The sequence below is a fragment of the Macaca nemestrina genome, chromosome 11, assembly GCF_043159975.1.
Source record: "Macaca nemestrina isolate mMacNem1 chromosome 11, mMacNem.hap1, whole genome shotgun sequence".
Classification (NCBI taxonomy): domain Eukaryota; kingdom Metazoa; phylum Chordata; class Mammalia; order Primates; family Cercopithecidae; genus Macaca; species Macaca nemestrina.
Genome location: NC_092135.1, coordinates 130970650 through 130987980, shown reverse-complemented (window position 1 = coordinate 130987980; position 17331 = coordinate 130970650). Strand labels below are relative to the sequence as shown.

General features: G+C 59.7%; 2 protein-coding genes across 3 annotated transcripts in view; one reads left to right on the top strand and one right to left on the bottom strand.

Moving 5' to 3' along the window:
- The window catches only part of LOC105473903 (neuronal guanine nucleotide exchange factor), a 136526-nt gene extending 130442 nt beyond the window's left edge, over positions 1 to 6084 (top strand). For both annotated transcript variants that reach the window (XM_011728089.3, XM_071073576.1), the window contains 5 exons: positions 875 to 1038; positions 1948 to 2103; positions 3126 to 3205; positions 4149 to 4253; positions 5667 to 6084. In XM_011728089.3, coding sequence (XP_011726391.2) covers positions 875 to 1038; positions 1948 to 2103; positions 3126 to 3205; positions 4149 to 4253; positions 5667 to 5857 — 696 coding nt within the window. In that variant the 3' untranslated portion in view covers positions 5858 to 6084. The remainder of the gene's footprint in view (positions 1 to 874; positions 1039 to 1947; positions 2104 to 3125; positions 3206 to 4148; positions 4254 to 5666) is intronic.
- A 562-nt stretch (positions 6085 to 6646) lies between these two features.
- SNORC (secondary ossification center associated regulator of chondrocyte maturation) lies at positions 6647 to 15463 on the bottom strand. Its single transcript, XM_011728085.3, has 3 exons — positions 15269 to 15463; positions 9205 to 9387; positions 6647 to 9098 (listed from the first exon to the last, which is right to left on the bottom strand). The coding sequence occupies exons 1-3, from the start codon at positions 15339 to 15341 to the stop codon at positions 8989 to 8991; spliced, it is 366 nt and encodes a 121-aa protein (XP_011726387.1). The 5' UTR covers positions 15342 to 15463; the 3' UTR covers positions 6647 to 8988.
- Positions 15464 to 17331: the final 1868 nt, after the last annotated feature.

The window sequence follows — 17331 nt, the reverse complement described above, 5'->3', positions numbered from 1 at the left end:
AGCAGCACACTGCCCGCAGCGGGTCCCTGAGACCAGGCTTGGTTTGGGAGCTGAGCCCCACTCGAGGAGGCAGAGGCGGTCTTCTGGGCATCCCATGGAGCTCGGCTGACCGCTGGGTGCCAGGCGCCTGCCCCTGAGTTGTATCACCTGCCGAGCGGCCGTTCAGCTGCAGGCCTGGCCTCCTTGCCCCGTGGGTCCCATTCTTTCCTCTCCACTGTGAACTCAGCCCCTTCTCTGATTCTGCATCCCACAGGCAGAGCTTGGTGGGGGCAATGATGACACACACTAGCTGCCACATTCACAGGCACACGGTATCCACACAGCAGTGCACACACGTAAACAGCAGTGTACATGCACACACATGCACATACACTTAAAGCTCACATGGGGGTACACAGAACACAGTCCACACACATAGACACAAGCCCACATGTACAGCACACACACAGGCACAGCACACCCATGCGCGCAGGGTGCACCTTCTCTCACATACACACACACACGCACACACAGCACACCCATGCCCGCAGGGTGCACCTTCTCTCACACGCACACACGCACACACGCACACACACACACGCACAGCACACCCATGCCCGCAGGGTGCACCTTCTCTCACACGCACACACGCACACACGCACAGCACACCCATGCCCGCAGGGTGCACCTTCTCTCACACACACACACGCACAGCACACACACAGTCCTGCCATTTCTCTGCATCCGTCCAGAACTCAGCCATTCTGCCCACTTGTGCCTCATGTGTCGGGGCCCTGGGCAGGTGTCAGGGAATGTGACAGATGCAGCACTGGGGGCGTGTCCTGGGGAGGGACACTGTGGGCACAGCCCGCCTGACGCCCTTTCCCCGCTGCAGTCGGTACCCATCATCTCCCACTCCCGCTGGCTGCTAAAGCAGGGTGAGCTGCAGCAGATGTCAGGCCCCAAGACCTCCCGGACCCTGCGAACCAAGAAGCTCTTCCACGAAATTTACCTCTTCCTGTTCAACGACCTGCTGGTGATCTGCCGGCAGATTCCAGGGTGAGTTGGGGCCCGGGGTGCCAGGCGCTCTGGCAGGCGGGGAGTGTGCTGGGCACTGGGTTTGACTGGGGCCGGGGTGCTGGGGGCTCTGGCGGGCGGAGGAGTGTGCTGGGCACTGGGTTTGATTGGGGCTGGGGTGCCAGGCGCTCTGGCGGGCGGGGAGTGTGCTGGGCACTGGGTTTGACTGGGGCCGGGGTGCTGGGGGCTCTGGCGGGCGGAGGAGTGTGCTGGGCACTGGGTTTGATTGGGGCTGGGGTGCCAGGCGCTCTGGCGGGCGGGGAGTGTGCTGGGCACTGGGTTTGACTGGGGCCGGGGTGCCAGGCGCTCTGGCGGGCGGAGGAGTGTGCTGGGCACTGGGTTTGACTGGGGCTGGGGTGCCAGGCGCTCTGGCGGGCGGAGGAGTGTGCTGGGCACTGGGTTTGATTGGGGCCCAGGGCACCAGGCACTCTGGTGGGCGGAGGAGTGTGCTGGGCACTGGGTTTGATCGGGGCCCGGAGGTTGGGGGTTTGGGACAGAGCTTGGACTTTTGGATCGGGTTTAAAGGTCTGTTCTGCTGAGGCCCAGCTTTGGGCCTTTAGCCAAGGTTATTTCACGTTCCTAAGCCTCAGTTTCCCCTCCTGTAAAGTGGGGGTTTTACTGCTAGGGCCGTGAAGGGCCCAGCCCAGCAGCAGGGTGGCCATGGTAGGGTCATCAGGGTTGGCAGGACCATGGTGCTGTCCACTGTCCGCACCTGGGACGGGTCGCCCTTTTGGGGTGCGGGAGACAGGCGTTCAGGTGGGAGCTTCGGAAGGAGGTGAAGATGAGCCAGTGCCGTGGAGCCAGGCTTGCTGGCCTGCCAAGTGGGGCTCTCCTGGGACCTCCATGGGCCTCCTTGGGGCTGACACACCTGCCCTTCTCCCTGATCTCCAGAGACAAGTACCAGGTATTCGACTCAGCTCCACGGGGACTGCTGCGTGTGGAGGAGCTGGAGGACCAGGGCCAGACGCTGGCCAATGTGTTCATCCTGCGGCTGCTGGAGAACGCAGATGACCGGGAGGCCACCTACATGCTAAAGGCATCCTCTCAGTGAGTGCCTCGCCGCCACATGCCCAGTGCCACCCGTGGCACCTTTCCGTGTGGCCTCAATCCCTACAGGCCTGTCCCCAGGTGGAACAAGGCACCACACGCTCTGCATGGGGCCAACCTGCCCATCCAGACCCTGCGCCAGTACTTTCTGTGGCGCCTCTGGGGGTGGCTGCAGGTTCCTGGATGCGTGTACCTGTGTGTGCACGTGTGTGTGTGCATGTGTGTACCTGTGTGTGCACGTGTGTGTGTGTGTGTGTGTTCATTCCCGTGGGGCTTCAGACTCTGGGCAAGTCCCTCTTTTTGGATGAGCCCTTTTAGAGCCCTTGAGTCAGGCTAAGTAGGGAACCACCATCCTCCTCCTTCCTGCTGCCACTTGCTTGTGGCCTTGAGCTCATTTCACCTCTCTGAGCAGCTGGGACCCCTGCCCTGCAGCCCTAGGCCCCCCAAGAGGGACAAGCAAGCTAAATGTGGGGAGAGATGCTTTGCAGGCCCTGAGCCTGAAACTGTGGAGGTTGCAGTGAGCTGAGATTGCACTGCACTCGTGGAGTGGAACTCCCTTGTGGCCTGCGGAGCTGAGGCTCTGCCCTCCTCCCGCCATGGCCCCAAGGCTGCCCCTTACGCACAACTCACCAGTATCCTCCCCTGCCCCGACCTGGGGCTGACCTGTCGGGATGAGAAACTGTGGCTTTGGTGGTGTGGCTGTGGCCACGGAATGCGCTCTTACGCGTTACTTGGTGGGACTTGTTACCTTGTGGCCTCACTCTTACTGCTTGACTTTTGAAAGCATCACACGGGAACATAATTGAGGGGCTCCCCCGTGCCCTTCCGTGGGTTCGTGTGTGTGTCAGACCCTGGACCAGCCCGTTTCTGTGGCTCCCCCAAGCTGTCCCTGGGGTGGGCTGGAGCGGTGCTCAGGATGGTGGACGCAGATCTGAGGGGCGGCTAGCTGGGAAGCCTCGTGCCACATCGTGGGGGGTCGCCGCTGAGCTGCAGCTGGGGCACTGTCTTCTTCCCTGCGCCAGGAGTGAGATGAAGCGTTGGATGACCTCGCTGGCCCCTAACAGGAGGACCAAGTTTGTTTCGTTCACATCCCGGCTATTGGGTAAGTCACCGGTGGGTAAGGGGGCGCCATTTGTGCTTGGGCTGGCCCTGCCTGATGCCGCAGGTGCACGGTGTGCCCTGCCTGGAGGGAGACCTCCCTGAGCTGGTGGTCTTAGAGGCCTGCACGGGCCTCCAGGGGCTGCTTCCTACTGGAAGCTTAGTACGGGCCAGCAACGCGGCATGGCCACGCTGTGTGAATGTTGGATGGGCCTTAGGTGACAGTACCACCAAGTCACCAGGAGGAATTTGGACTAAACTCCACTGCTGTTTTTAGGTTTGCCAGTTGTCCGAAAAGCTTATTAAATAGAAAAAAGCCAGGTGCAGTGGCTCATGCCTGTAATCCCAGAACTTTGGAGGCCGAGGTGGGTGGATCACCTGAGGTCAGGAGCTCGAGACAAGCCTGGCCAACACAGCGAAACCCTGTCTCTACTAAAAATACAAAAATTAGCCAGGTGTGGTGGTGCGTGCCGGTAGCCCTAACTACCTGGAAGCTGAGGCATGAGAATCGCTTGAACCTGGGATATGGAGGTTGCAGTGAGCTGAGATTGCACTGCACTCCAGCCTGGTGACAGAGGGAGATTCTGTCTCAAAAAGAAAAAAGCACAAGTCCAGCAGCCTTATGGAGAAGCTGCTAACCCTGATCACATGAACCCTGTCCTGACCACCCCAAACCACTCCCAGGGCCATATCCCAGGTACAAAAAGTTCCTTCTGAAGTGGAAACTAAGGCCCTTCACAGCCTTTATGCATGTATTTCTTCCCAGAACTCCTGGCTATGTTAAAAACGTTTTCTTTGGAAACAAATCCTCCTCTTCCTCAGATGAGCCCTTCTCCAGTTGCTGTGGGAGTTTTCTTATTCTAGGCAGAGCTCAGCTGCGGGCTTGGTGGGAGCAGGCAGGTGGGTGGCGCGGTGGTGGGGACGTACCTGTGCCTCTTGTCCCTCAGACTGCCCCCAGGTCCAGTGCGTGCACCCATACGTGGCTCAGCAGCCAGACGAGCTGACGCTGGAGCTCGCCGACATCCTCAACATCCTGGACAAGACTGACGACGGTGAGGCCCAGGGACCTCCCCTCGGGGCCCCCAGGGGACGCCGCACGGAGCCTTGCCCGGCAAGAGATGACGGGGAGGTGGAGAAGCATCACCACTGGCTGAGGGGCGGGTGCCCTGCCATGTCTCTTGCTCCCTGAGACGTTCTGCTTGGACACCGTCCATCCTGGCTTCATTGGCCTTTCCTCAGCATAAAGGAGGAATTGTTTTCAGTGTCTCCCTGTCCTCCCCTAGAGCCGGGAGGCCCCACCTTTCCTCCTTCACAGTGGGCCCAGCCCAAGCGGGTGGCTTCGTGTCCCCTTCCCCTGGTCCTGGCCTCAGCGCCTCCATCACAGTGTGAGGGGACAACCAGGAACATCCTAACCCTGACCTCACCCAGACCCGACCCTGCCCTCACCCAGACCCGTACTTGCAGCTTCAGGTAAGCCTGTGACCACCAGGCTCGGTGCCCCATGTGGGCCAAGAAGCCGCCCCCAGCTCCTGGCCACCCCTGCTGGTGTCATCAGTACCAAGTGAAGTTCCTCCCAGCCCCTGTAGAATTGAACACGGACCCCCTTTCTCTTTTCAAATCACATCCCTGTCTCTACAGTAATTGCTCCTGATCCAAATCCCCAAAGTATACAACCGCATCTTCCCCGCCTCCTCCTCTCCTGCTGGGTCCTGGTGGAAGGCCTCAGGCTGGGACCTCCAGGGGAGGCCTTCTCCAAGGAGTCCCTCTTGTGAGCTGTTCCCAAAGGCCCAGGGGCTCTGCCCTCTTCCCATGGAATATAACTAGCCTGCTCCCCTCCCAAATGAGACCTGCAGAGGGCATGCCCCAGGCTTCTTAGCTCCGATCAGCCACAAGGTCTGAGCAAAGACCTGGTGATCTCCAGGGGAGGGGAGAGGTGGAGAAACAGGGCAGGGAGAAGCCAGGTGACACTGAGACTACTGGTGTTGCCAGTTCACGATGGGCCCTCTCCACTGACCACACCGGCCCTGAGGAGGCCAAGCCTGGGAGGATCTGCTCAGCAAGAGGCTAATGACACAGTCCAGACCGGCTAACCACGCACTCAGCTGCCACCCCCACCAGCCCCTTGAATGCCCCCAGCTCTTTGGAGTGGCCCTTGGGTCTCCTGGGCTCATGTAGGGCAGCACAGAATTGCCGAGGGTCCCAGAGCGGGTTCCAAAGTCAATGTGGAACTGCGTGGCACGGAGCAGATCTTGTTCTGTGCAGATGCCCACGCACCTCCCAGCTTATGGGGGTGAATCCGGTCTGAGCATCTCGGCAGAGGTGTGCAGAGCTGCTGCGTTTTGGGAAAGGCCAGCTGGATCCCTAGTGTCCTGCACACAGATGGGGGCCCTGGCTGGGAGGGAGCCTCTGTGCAGCCTGCGCCCTGCAGGGGCACCTAACTTTCCCTCCCTCCCCTCCCTGCACAGGGTGGATCTTTGGCGAGCGTCTGCACGACCAGGAGAGAGGCTGGTTCCCCAGCTCCATGACTGAGGAGATCTTGAATCCCAAGATCCGGTCCCAGAACCTCAAGGAATGTTTCCGTGTCCACAAGATGGATGACCCTCAGCGCAGCCAGAACAAGGACCGCAGGAAGCTGGGCAGCCGGAATCGGCAATGACCCCCCCCCCAGGGGGCTGGCGCGAGCAAGGCCTGCATGAGACCCTGACAGAAGGTGGGGGCTCTGGGAAGCACAGGCCAGCACCTCCCCAGGTGGCAGGATCTGGCTTGGGGTGCCCGGCCCTCATCCCTGCCCACACAGTGCGTGCTCACGTGTCTTGGCCCCTTGCTCGCAAACTGGATAAAGGGTGCCCAAGCCTCTCCTGATGCATTTGTAAACAAGAAGGTTTCAGCAGTATTACACCATCTCTCTCGTGCCTCCGAGGGGGTGGAAGGGGGTGGGCACGCTCCAGGGCCCCCCGCGCCCCTGGCCCCCGGGACTAGAAGAGGCTCCCAACCCAGAGTGTCCCCGTGGGAGGCCGGCAGAAGGTGACAGTTGACATGATTTCCTGCACGCGTCCTCCTCTACCTTGGAAGCAGTTAGAATCCACCAGGCACAGATGGGGCCGCCCTTGCCTGACGGAGCTTGATGAGTAGCCCTTGGTCTCCAGTTCCCAGGACTGAGAGCCCAGCTGCCCCTGTTCACCCTTCCCCGGGCCTCTGCCAGCCTCTGGCTGCACGGTCAGGCCCTGCTCCACAGCAGGCCTGCCAGAGCTTGGCTGGGGACCCCTCCCACCTCTGGCTCCCTGATGGGCTGGAGGTAACTTGTGTCTTCTAGCCCCTTAAGGAGCCCAGGTGTTTTAAGGAATGAATTGGTCACTGCATCTTGTATCGATTATGGTTCTGAGAAAAGCAAATATCACTTTTGGCTGCATTAAAAGAAGCATCATATATAAAATAAAAGAGATGAAGGTCTACTCTTTATTGCCCTGGTACACAAAGGAAGGGGGTGTTTGGTTCCAGGCAGTGAGAGAGGGGCACCCCTTCAAGGCGGGTGGAGGAGGCACTCCCCAAAGGAAGGGCTCGAGGCGGTTTCCCGAGGAGAAAGGAGCAGCCGGGGCCTTGTCTCAGCATGGGAGCAGATTTGGGCCTCCACTTGTAGGACTCCAGAAACAGAAAGGGCTGTTTGACAGAGCCGTGGACGCCCCTCTGCTGCAGTGGAAGTGAGGACACAGCTTTGGAAGACCGCAGAGGCCCCGAAGTGTCCATGGTGGGGGGCCCTATGGGGATCTCACCACAGGCGTGGGGCTGGGACTTCCACACTGCCCAGACACAGGCCCTGGGCCCTTCACACCCTCAGCTACCCAGAGCTCCACTCCCGCCCCTCGCCCCAGCTCCACCTCAGCCTGCCAAGGGGTCCTGTGTGCCAAGGACCACACTCTCTGCCAGGACACAGTTTCCCTGCTCTCCAGAACAGGCCTCTGGTTCAGATCCAGTGGGACTTTGTAGCGTCTTCCCACAGGCCACAAAAGGGTGCTTGTTGGTCCTGGGACCTCAGACCCTCTGAGAATCACAGGGATGCCAAGCATGTGACACTGGTTCCACTGGAGAGGGAGGCCCCCCTGGTCCCAGTGAGGGGCTGTGATGCACCCGTTGGTAGGAGAGTGCTTGCAGAGTGAGGAAAGGGAAAGAGGGGGCCATCTCTTGTCCCTGGAGGGGAGGGTTGGGAAGGAGTTGGGTGGCCATTTATCCCCGTGCCTTTTGAGGCTGGAAAACAGCGTGTTGAGTTGGATCATCCGGTCTGATGAAGGCTTTGGTTACTCAAGGTTATGTGAGATGAAGTTAACCAATTAGGAAAATAGGTCAGTTTCATAGCACTCCTTTATAAGCAGAATCGTTTAACTTAGTGTGTTTTGGGGAGACTGGTCAAGTGGGAAGCTGTTAACAGACTTGGATGAGGCCTTGGACCCCATCCCCCAGTGTGTGAGAGGTGCGCGGGCACCACCTGGGCTCCCCGAGTGTCCAGGAGGAGAAAGTCATGGCAGGAAACTGCCATGGGGAGCTCAGGGACACCAAAGAGGCCAAAACAGCTGCTAGAGAAAATGAGTTTTTGAAAAAGAGGAGCAGCTTGCCCTCCAGCAGCATTACCACTCAGGAATCTTCAGAAGCATTAAGCTGTCCCCAAGGGGTCTGCTGGCCTCCAAACTGTCCAGCCCTTCCCTCCAAAGTCTCTGGGGACGGGGGTAGGGCCCAAGTTCCCGCTTCCCTGCTGCGCCGAGCAGGTTAAATGATCAAAGGATCGAAGTTTACATCTCTAAATGCTTCCGAGGTGGGGACCATGGACCAGGCTCCTCACCCTCACTCCGCCCCGACGCTCTGAGAGTGAAGTGGGGTAAGAAGAGCTGGGAAAGCCGTTTTCTCTCCCTGAACAGACGAACCGTAGGTGTGGGGGCTGCCGGTTCGGCCCAGCCAGGCCAGGGGGGGAGAGTAGGAAGCAGGGGCGGGTAGCGTCCAGCATCCACCCTCGACTCATCCTGCTCCTGAGGCTCCCTAGGCAGAGGGGTTACCTGGGGTCCTGGGGCTGCGGGTCTGAGCCCTCGGATGGGGCCCTGGCTGCGGGACTCAGAGTCACAAGACGTCCCCCAAAATAACGCGGCCTCTGGCTGGGAGCGCCGACGGCCCCCGCCCTCCCCAAGCCCGGCCTCAGGGAGCGGCAGGTCCCGGGGTCTCCGTCGGCCTCTCCTGCCCTCGCGCTTCCCTCCTCACGGAACGCTCTGAACTCCAGCGGAGCGGGATGGGGGGCAGGCCCCGGGGAGCGCGGTGAGCGCCTCGGCCCGGGCCCAGGCAGAGGAGGCGGCGCCGGGAGAACGGGCCACCCGTGGCCCCGGCAGTAACGGTGCCCCAGGCCGGGCTAAGATCGCTGGCCGCACACCGGCTCCGATGCCCTGGCGGCCCCGGCGCACGCGCACCGCGCACGCACATGCGGCGCGCTCCTGCGGCACTCCAGCCGTGGTGCACGCGGACGCCGGGCCGCGCGGCCCTGCGCGCGCTCACGTGCACGCCACACGCGCGCGGGCTGGGACACGCTGTGTGCTCACGCATGTCCCGGCGCCCCTGCGGGGAATTCGGGCGCGACTCCGGCCCCACGCGCGCGCACGGCACCCACCCGCGCCCACCCCCGTCCTGAGCCCGCGCCTGCGCGCGTTCACTCTCTGGCACACCTGCACGCGCGGACACGCACGCGCAGACATACGGGCGCGCGAGGAGTGCAGCCGAGTCGCGCCGCGGCCGGGCGCGGCCCCTTTATTCGCTTCAGGAGGCGGAAAACTTTCTCAGCGCGACGACCACGAGCGCCAGCACCACGCAGGTGGCCAGCAGGGCGGCGATCACGATGGCCGCGATGGCGCCGGGCCCCAGCGACCCTGCGGAGGACGGAGGACCACGTCACCTGCCAGCCCCGGCCCGGCCGGCCCTCCTCCCCGCGCCTCCCGCCCCTCCTCATTTCTCCCTCCCCCGCCCCGCTCGTACCGCCGCCCTGGTCCAGCCGCTCCTGCGCGGTGCTGTCCTCGGGTCCTGGCGCGACGGTGGGAGCTGGGGGACCGGTGTCTACGGGCTCCCGGCCGGGGCTGGTGCTCTCCACGGGGCCTTCTCCCGACGGCAGCTCGGCCGGCTCGTTCCACAGCGTGGGCACGGGCTCCTGTGGAACATCATCTGCAAAGCCAACGGGAGGCGCTGGGGCCCCAGGTGACAGGGCCGACAGGGACGTCACCCCCTACCTCTAGGTTAAGCAAGTTGCAAGTTGCAGGTAGCGCTGTATGAGGGGTCTGGGCTCAGCGCTGCACTAGCCCGGACATTTCCGAGGCTGGGAAGCTGAAGCCAGTGCATTGCTGCCTCCTGTAGGGCAAGGCCGGTGGGTGGGCAGGAGTGTCTGGTCAGTGTAAGGGAGGTGCCCCCCGAAAACCCTTCTCTGCTCATAGGGTTGGGAGTTGGCAAGATTTGGGGTACCCAGGGACCAGAGAGCAGGAAGGAGACATTCTCAGTCCCGCAGAAAGCACAGGCTGAGACGCCTACCTGATAACCCCCGCCCTGTACCCTCACCAGTCAGCCCACCTCAGTTGTCCTCCCCCGCCCATCATCCCAACGCTGGGCCATCCATCCCCCGCAACCAGATGGGAGGCCCCAGAAACGCTGGAAAGCTCAAGATGGGGATGGTAGGTCGGCTCTTGGCCTCTCCAGCCCAGCCAGACCATCAGACATCACAGTGTTGGCAGAGCAGGGCCTGCCCATGTCCGATTCTCTCTCTCTCTCTTTTTTCTTTGAAACAGTCTTGCTGTGTCGCCCAGGCTGGAGTGAAGTGGTAGGTTCTCGGCTCACTGCAGCCTCTGCCGCCCAGGTTCAAGCGATTCTCCTGCCTCAGCCTGCAGAGTATCTGGGACTACAGGCACCTGCCACTATGCCCAGCTAATTTTTGTATTGTTAGTTGAGACAGGGTTTTGCCATGTTGGCCAGGCTGATTTCCAACTCCTGACCTCAGGTGATCCGCCTTCTTCAGCCTCCCAAAGTGCTGTGATTACAGGTGTGAGCCACTGCAGCCAGCCCCATGCCCTAATCTCAACTGGGATAGAGACTGATCCAGGGACACTCGACCCTCAAACAGGTCCCTTGGATGAGCTTGGGGATGTCCTGACACCTCATCTCTTTGACTCCAGCTACTCTGTGGTGTGGGAACTGCTTTTATCCCATTTCAGAGACAAGAAAGCCAAGGCTTGGGGATAAGGTGCCACGATGGTGAGCACAGGTGGGCTGAAGCCCTTGGACGGTTGTGGGAGTGGTTGTGCTGCCCAGAAACGGTGTAGGGAGGTTGCCGTTCTGTGAACAGACCCTGCTGGCCAGCCTGTGACCCTAGGGCACCTTTTGTCCCTGCGGGTTCCATCCCTGAGCGCTGGGGCAAGACTGAAGCCAGACACTTGCCCTCCTGTTAGGCTCACCAGCACCCAGAGAGGGGGATGCTCGAGAGGACACAGAGGTCCTTCCTGGGTTTTCCGGCCAGTTGTGTCCATCTAGGGCAAACCACGCAGAAACATCGGCCAATCCAGACTCAGGGTCAGTCTTAAAGTAAATGGGACTTCCCAAATGTCAAAGTCAGGAAAAATGAAGAAAGACTGAAAGGTTCCAGATCAGAGACTAAGGAGACAACTCAATGTTACTGGACGGGGAGGGACAGGCCTGTGATTGGACACGCTGGGGTCCATTGGTGAAGTTTGAACAGGGTGTGGCTTAGGACTGCCTCAGTGCTTATTTCCTGATTTTGATAGCTGACTCTGGTGTGTACGAGAATGTCCTTGTTCTTAGGAAGAATTTAGGGGCAAAGGAACATGACTTCTGCAACTTACTCTCTTTTTTTTTTTTTTTTTTTTTTTGAGACGGAGTCTTGCTCTGTCACCCAGGCTGGAGTGCAATGGCCAGATCTCAGCTCACTGCAAGCTCCGCCTCCCGGGTTCACGCCATTCTCCTGCCTCAGCCTCCCGAGTAGCTGGGACTACAGGCGCCTGCCACCTCGCCCGGCTAGTTTTTTGTATTTTTTAGTAGAGACGGGGTTTCACGGTGTTAGCCAGGATGGTCTCGATCTCCTGACCTCGTGATCCGCCCGTCTCGGCCTCCCAAAGTGCTGGGATTACAGGCTTGAGCCACCGCGCCCGGCCTCAATTTACTCTCAAATGATTCAGCATTCAGATAGAAAGAGGAGTCAGCAATGTAGCAAAATGTTGGCAGTTGGTGAGACTAGGTGGATGGACTCCTGGAGTTCATTGGATTGTAAAGTTCACATCTTTCCACAATAAAATGTTAGCAGGTCCCTGGCTTCCGGGCCTCTCTCAAGCCTGGAGAGGTCAGTTGCAAGGCTCAGCTCCGAGACTCAGCTTGCTGACCTTTCAACTGACCTGCCACATTCCCCAGGGCTGGCCCAAGGGAGAACCCCTTTCCAGAAAAGAGCTCTGGCAGGAGGCCCCGGGGGTGGAAGGCCCACTGGCCCCCAAGTCGGGGAGGCTTCCCTCCCGAGGGGCCCAAGGCTGGACTGCAGCACTGATGTCTGTCCAGCCTCCCACCAACCTTGAAGACCACCCTGAGAGGAGGGGAAGTGGCCCAGCCAGGCCTCCCGTGTCGCAGCCAGAGAGGCAGGGGTCTGCAGCCATGCAGCCCCCATGGAAGGCCTCAGGCCCCTGGCATGCTGCCTCAGGCTTCTGGGGGCTGGGCAGGTAAAAGGCCTGAGTGTGCCCACCGCCTGGCAGGCGCCAGTGTCTAGGCTCGCTGACTGCCTGAACATGTCCAAAGAAATGGCACAAATGACACACCCAAGACAGACTGGCAGGCAGGCACCTCCCTGCATCTGGAGGCCGAGACAGGGCTGCTGGGTACCAGGCCCAGCTGACCCGGGTGGCATCTGTGGGAATCAGCCAAGGAGTGGCAGACCTCCAGCCCCTGCGAAGGCAGGGCTCAGTCCCCGGGCCAGCGCAGCAGGGGTGAGCTGCCACCCATGAGGGTATCCTCTGAGCAGGGCAGTGGGGAGCCCCACTCAGGCCCTGTCCCTGTCTGTCCCCCATGACCCAGCCTGTCTCTGCTGCCCCCACCACCAGACATACCTGCCCTGGCCTCCTCCCACTGTACACAGCCCCCTCCTGCCTAGCCAGGCCATGAAGCTTCCTAATCAGGAGGGCTGGGGCCTATCCTTGCTCCATCAGGCTCTCACCCTGGACTTCATGCCCCAATCCACCTTCCTGACTTTTGAGATGGGGGTTCAGACTATGCTGTCAAGCATCTTGCACAAGGAGGTAACTGTGTGAACACCAGCATCTTCAGCTGCTGCCTCTGGCCTGGGGCACAGCTCTGGACGCAAGCCCAGTTGCTATGGGTCTGCAGCCGCTGGCCACCACAGGAATCCCTCACAGGCTGGCCCAGGACCCATCTGTACCCAAGCAGCCAGGGCCCCAGGGGCCACCAGCTCTCTGCCAACCTAGTCTGGTGCCCAAGTGGCAGACACATGGGCTCGAAATGACAGCCTGCACTCAGTCACTGACCCACCAGGAAAAGGGGTGCCGCAGCCATGGAGGAGCCCAGGCACTTCTTATCCTCATCTGTGTTTCTAGAATTTGCTCCAGTAAGAAGGGAAAGCAAAGCTGAAAGGCAGTTCCCATCTTCCCCCAAATCCATCCTCTGGGAAGCTGGGAGCAGGGCAGTTTCCCAGCAGGAGTCCTGTCCGGGGAAGGCGGAGATGGGGCAGGAGCGAAGGTGTGGAGGACGGAACTCATGGCATGCCAGGCAGGCAGTGAATAGGCCAGGGTGACAGAAAGTGAGGGTGGCAAAGAGGTGGGGGCACCGAGGACCCCAAGAAAGTTCTATCTGCCTTGGCGGTACCGAGGCCCAGAATCCATTGACCAGAATTAGCCATGTGATGTGACTACGCGCTCTGACCCAGGAAAGCGGGGGCTGGTGGCACTGCCACAGGCCTGGGCACCACGGGCTCTCTCCCAGCCCCACTGGCCCCAGCCGCCCTGCCTTTTGGTAAATAAGTTTGTTTGACCACAGGGCCCTGAGGCCAGGCGCCTGTGCTCACAGACACCCTTTGTGTGGGCCGTGAAGGGCCTTTTCATCCCTGCCCTGGCCTCCTGCCCACTCAGCCCAGCCCGCTACCACCTCAGTGGCTGAGGCCACAGGCTCCCAACAGGGAGGGCCTGGGCCTCAGATGGGGCCTGGGCCTCGGCCCGCAAGGCCACTCCTTCCCTTCCTGTCTGCTACAGGACCCCAGCCCACAGAGCAGAGGGCCGTGTACACACCTGCCCAGAGCTCCCAGCCCAGGGGTGGGGTGCTAAGAGCCTCCCAAACGCTCTTCCCCCCAGAATGGCAAGAACAACAGCCAGAACCCCAGAGACTCAGGGGCTGGGATGGCATGGTCTGGCCCCTGTGGGGAGCCGCCTGCTCTTGGTAGAACACATGGAGGGAAGTGGGGCAGTGAGGCCAGGTGAGGTCCTGGCTGTCCCCAAGGCATCCTACGGTGGCAGAGGAAGCCCATCCACCCACATTGATTAGGGACAGTCTGGCCCAGGCACTCTGGCCGGCAGCCTGGGCCGGGAGGGTCAGCCACACAGGAGCAGGAACCTGGGCAGGAGCCACAGGCAGCCCGGGAGCCAGGGCCTCCCCTTCCGCCCACGTGGACCACCAGGCTGGAGAAGCAGCTTCATCCCGGTGAGGGGGCTGCAAAGATCACAGCCCCAGGATCCAAGCCATAGAAGATTTCACCTTCCCCTTTAGGTCCCTTCCCCCAACTCCTGAAGACACCGCATGGCTCGCTTAGGCTGGCGCCTCTTCCGCCACGAGGGAGGCTGGCGCCCTCCCGGACGGAGAGTTCTGCTGAAACCACCCGGCGCCAGGGAGGGGCTCAGACCACGGAATCCGCATTCCCCTGATGCTCACTGAGCCCTAACTGGATGTGGGGCCTGTCCCAAAAGCTCCGCACATCTGAACTCACGAGGCCTTACAGCCCCCTGCAAATGAGGCAAAGTGTGGCGGTGTCACCATCCTACAGATGAGAAGGCACAGAGAGGTTTAAGGAACCGCCCGGCCAAGACTGAGCACACCCTGGCCTCCAGCTTCTTCCTGGGAATCCAGGGAGAAGCCAATAATCCCCGGGGCTCCTCGCTGTCACCCAGACCTCCCAGGGTGTGGCCAAGGGGGCCTCCCCAGGCCTGTCGTCCCCCAGAAGCTCTCCCCAGGCCATGCTCTCATGCTTACAGTCCACCTTTCTCACAGATCCACGGGCACGCTCCAGAAGGCCCAGGGTGCAGGGTCCCTGAAACCTGCTACTGTGACACAGAAGCCGGCTGCCCTTTGGTCCAACTCCTGGCTAACAGGAGCAAAGACCACCTGTAACCCGTCAGTGTCCTTTGTCTCTCAGGCTCTGAAGCCAGCCTGGGCCAGTCTTCCCCTCCCCACAGGGCTCTTGGGAGCCTGCTGGAGGCCTCCCTTTCGTGGGACCCCAGACTTGGCCACTTCGATCTCAGTCCAGAGGTCCACACCGTTTTGCAGAGGGATCTTGGGCCTTGTATTCTCTCTCCCTCTCTCTGGAGCCTTTCCCAAGATGGGGACAGTACCTGGGTCCTCATTCTCTAAGGACATCGCAGAAACCAGCAGGGAAGCTTTTGAAAGTGATCAGCAAGGCTCTGCACTCCTCTGGCCCCTCAGCCACTTGTCATGTGCCTGGTACCCCTGGCTTCCTCCCCGACCTGGGAGACTTCAGATTTTAAAGTGCTAGAGCAATTCCCATGTCCCCCCAACAGCAGAACATCCCTGGGCCTGCCCCGCAAGTCGTCCTCCTTCTTCAGAGGCCATTATCCCTGCTGCTAACCATTTCCTGAGACATGCATGCCACACAGCTGCTGCCAGCCGGCCTCACAAGAGCTCTTCACAGAATCGCCCCAAACAGTCGTCCCATCTCCTGTGAGGGGCTTCCTCCCCAGTGAACGCTGAAGAATCTGGCCCCAAGGTAGTTATCGGCCCTGGGAGGCTAGTGGTGGCAGAGACAAGGGCCTTCACCCCTTACCTGTGAGCACCGCAGGGACCAGAACCCCGGAGACCAGCAGCAGCGCCATGCGCAGGGCCAGACAGGATGCCATCCTGGCCGGGAGTGAGCGCAGCGGCGAGCGGGACGCAGGGAGGACTGCGCTGGTTAACTTCAGGGCAGTGAGAAAGACGCATCAAAGGGCTGGGAAGGGTTTTCATCAATGCAAACTCTGTCCTCCTGGGACACCGTGCCCGCCCCCCCCACCCCCACACACACAGCAAGAGCTTACAGAACAGACCTGCTTTCCTGAACCTGGGAGCAGCCCTACTCTTGGAGAGGGAAAGAGGAAATTGCCTGTGCGCTCGCTCTCTCTCTCTCTCTCTCTCTCTCTCTCTCTCTCTCTCTCCCCCCATCCCCCAGCACACACGCGCCTCCCACACTTACTCCTGGACCACTGAAAGTGAAAGGTTTTCAGGCTTTCTTGTGCAAAAGAATCACCCAGGGAACTTGAAACATGCAACTGCCTCTGGCCACAGTGTTTCAGTGGGGCTTGGGTAGGCCAGGGAATCTGCATGTTAGTGCCTGTGGCCTGGGCTTGGGGAAATTTGGCCTGAAGCAGGCAGCACTGAGTGCAGGATGGACTCGTTCACCTCTGGGTTCTCCATGCCTGGCCCAGAGTAGGTGCTCAGTGCTTGTTGAAGAAGGACTTTTAAAGCAGTTTTGATCCAAACCCTCAGGCAGCTCTAGTCTTTCCTAAAACACTCCTGTCTCCTCTTTTGCTCTCTGCTCCCCTAGACCCCTGTGCACTTACGACATCCATTTCCAGGCTGGGCCTGGCTCAGAACTCAGCCCCACTGCCCACTGCTCCTCAACAGCTCCACGGGGTATCTGACGAGCGGCTACAACTTACAGTGTCCAAAGCAAACCTTGACTCCACTGCCCCTTCCCTCACTCAGTCAATGGAATCCCAGTCTCCCTGCTCCCAGATGTTCTAGCCACACAATGAAGTCATCAGAGGTCTCTCTTTCTCTCACTTCCCACGTCCCAGCCCTCAGAGTTCTGCCAGCTCCCCCTACTTCACACCTTGATGGTTTCCCACTGCGCTAAGGTCTTGCCTCAGCCCTGCTCAGCTCCCCACCCACGAGTTCTATGTTTCAGTCCACTGGCCGTGACTAGGCTCCCCCAACAAACCCCCCGATCCTGCCTCAGGGCCTTTGCACGTTCCCCTCTCCCTCTCCCAGAAGGCAGTCCCTGTGGTCATTATGTGGCCACCCCTTCCATTCCAGCCTCAGCTTGCTAAGTCAACCCCTTGATCCCACCATCACTTCACTTTTAATTTCTTTTTAGCGTGCATATTTATATGAAATTACATTGTACTTTTTTGTTAATTTTTTGAGGAGCAACACATATTCTGTGAAGCACACAAATTTTTTTTTTTTTTTTTTTTTTGAGACAGAGTTTCGCTCTTGTTGCCCAGGCTGGAGAGCAATGGCACGATCTCGGCTCACGGCAACCTCTGCCTCCCGGGTTCAAGCAATTCTCCTGCCTCAGCCTCCCGAGTAGCTGAGATTACAGGCACCCACCACCACGCCCGGCTAATTTTGTATTTTTAGTAGAGATGGTGCTTCTCCATGTTGGTCAGGCTGGTCTCAAACTCCCATCCTCAGGTGACCCACCCGCCTCAGCCTCGCAAAGTGCTGGGATTACAGGCATGTGCTACCGCGCCCAGCCTGAACAAATCTTATGTTTACCGATTGATGAGGTTTAGTACCACCCAAATCAATAGAGGCCCTTCCCAGCACAGCAGCAGGGCTCCCTGTGCCCACCCCAGTCATACCCGCAATGTTCTCTTCCGTCTTCTACCTCCACAGCTTCATTCGTCTACTCTTGGAACTTCAAAAAATGGACTCATACGAACTCTTGTGTCCGGCTGTGTTAATTCAACATTGTCTATGAGCTTCATCCACGTTGTTGCGTGTAGCAGTAGCTCATTCATCTTTCCTGCTGAATAGTATTCAACTATATGAATATGCCAGTTTACCCATTCTCTTACCCATTTCATGCATTTATTTCTCCATCTCCATCTGAGTTGTTTCTAGGTT

Coding starts and splice junctions, on each gene's coding strand:
- SNORC (XM_011728085.3), bottom strand. CDS start 15,341: ATGGCATCCTGTCTGGCCCTGCGCATGGCGCTGCTGCTGGTCTCCGGG. Junction 9,388..15,268: donor GGTCCCTGCGGTGCTCACAG/GTAAGGGGTGAA, acceptor TTGGCTTTGCAG/ATGATGTTCCACAGGAGCCC. Junction 9,099..9,204: donor GCGGCTGGACCAGGGCGGCG/GTACGAGCGGGG, acceptor CGTCCTCCGCAG/GGTCGCTGGGGCCCGGCGCC.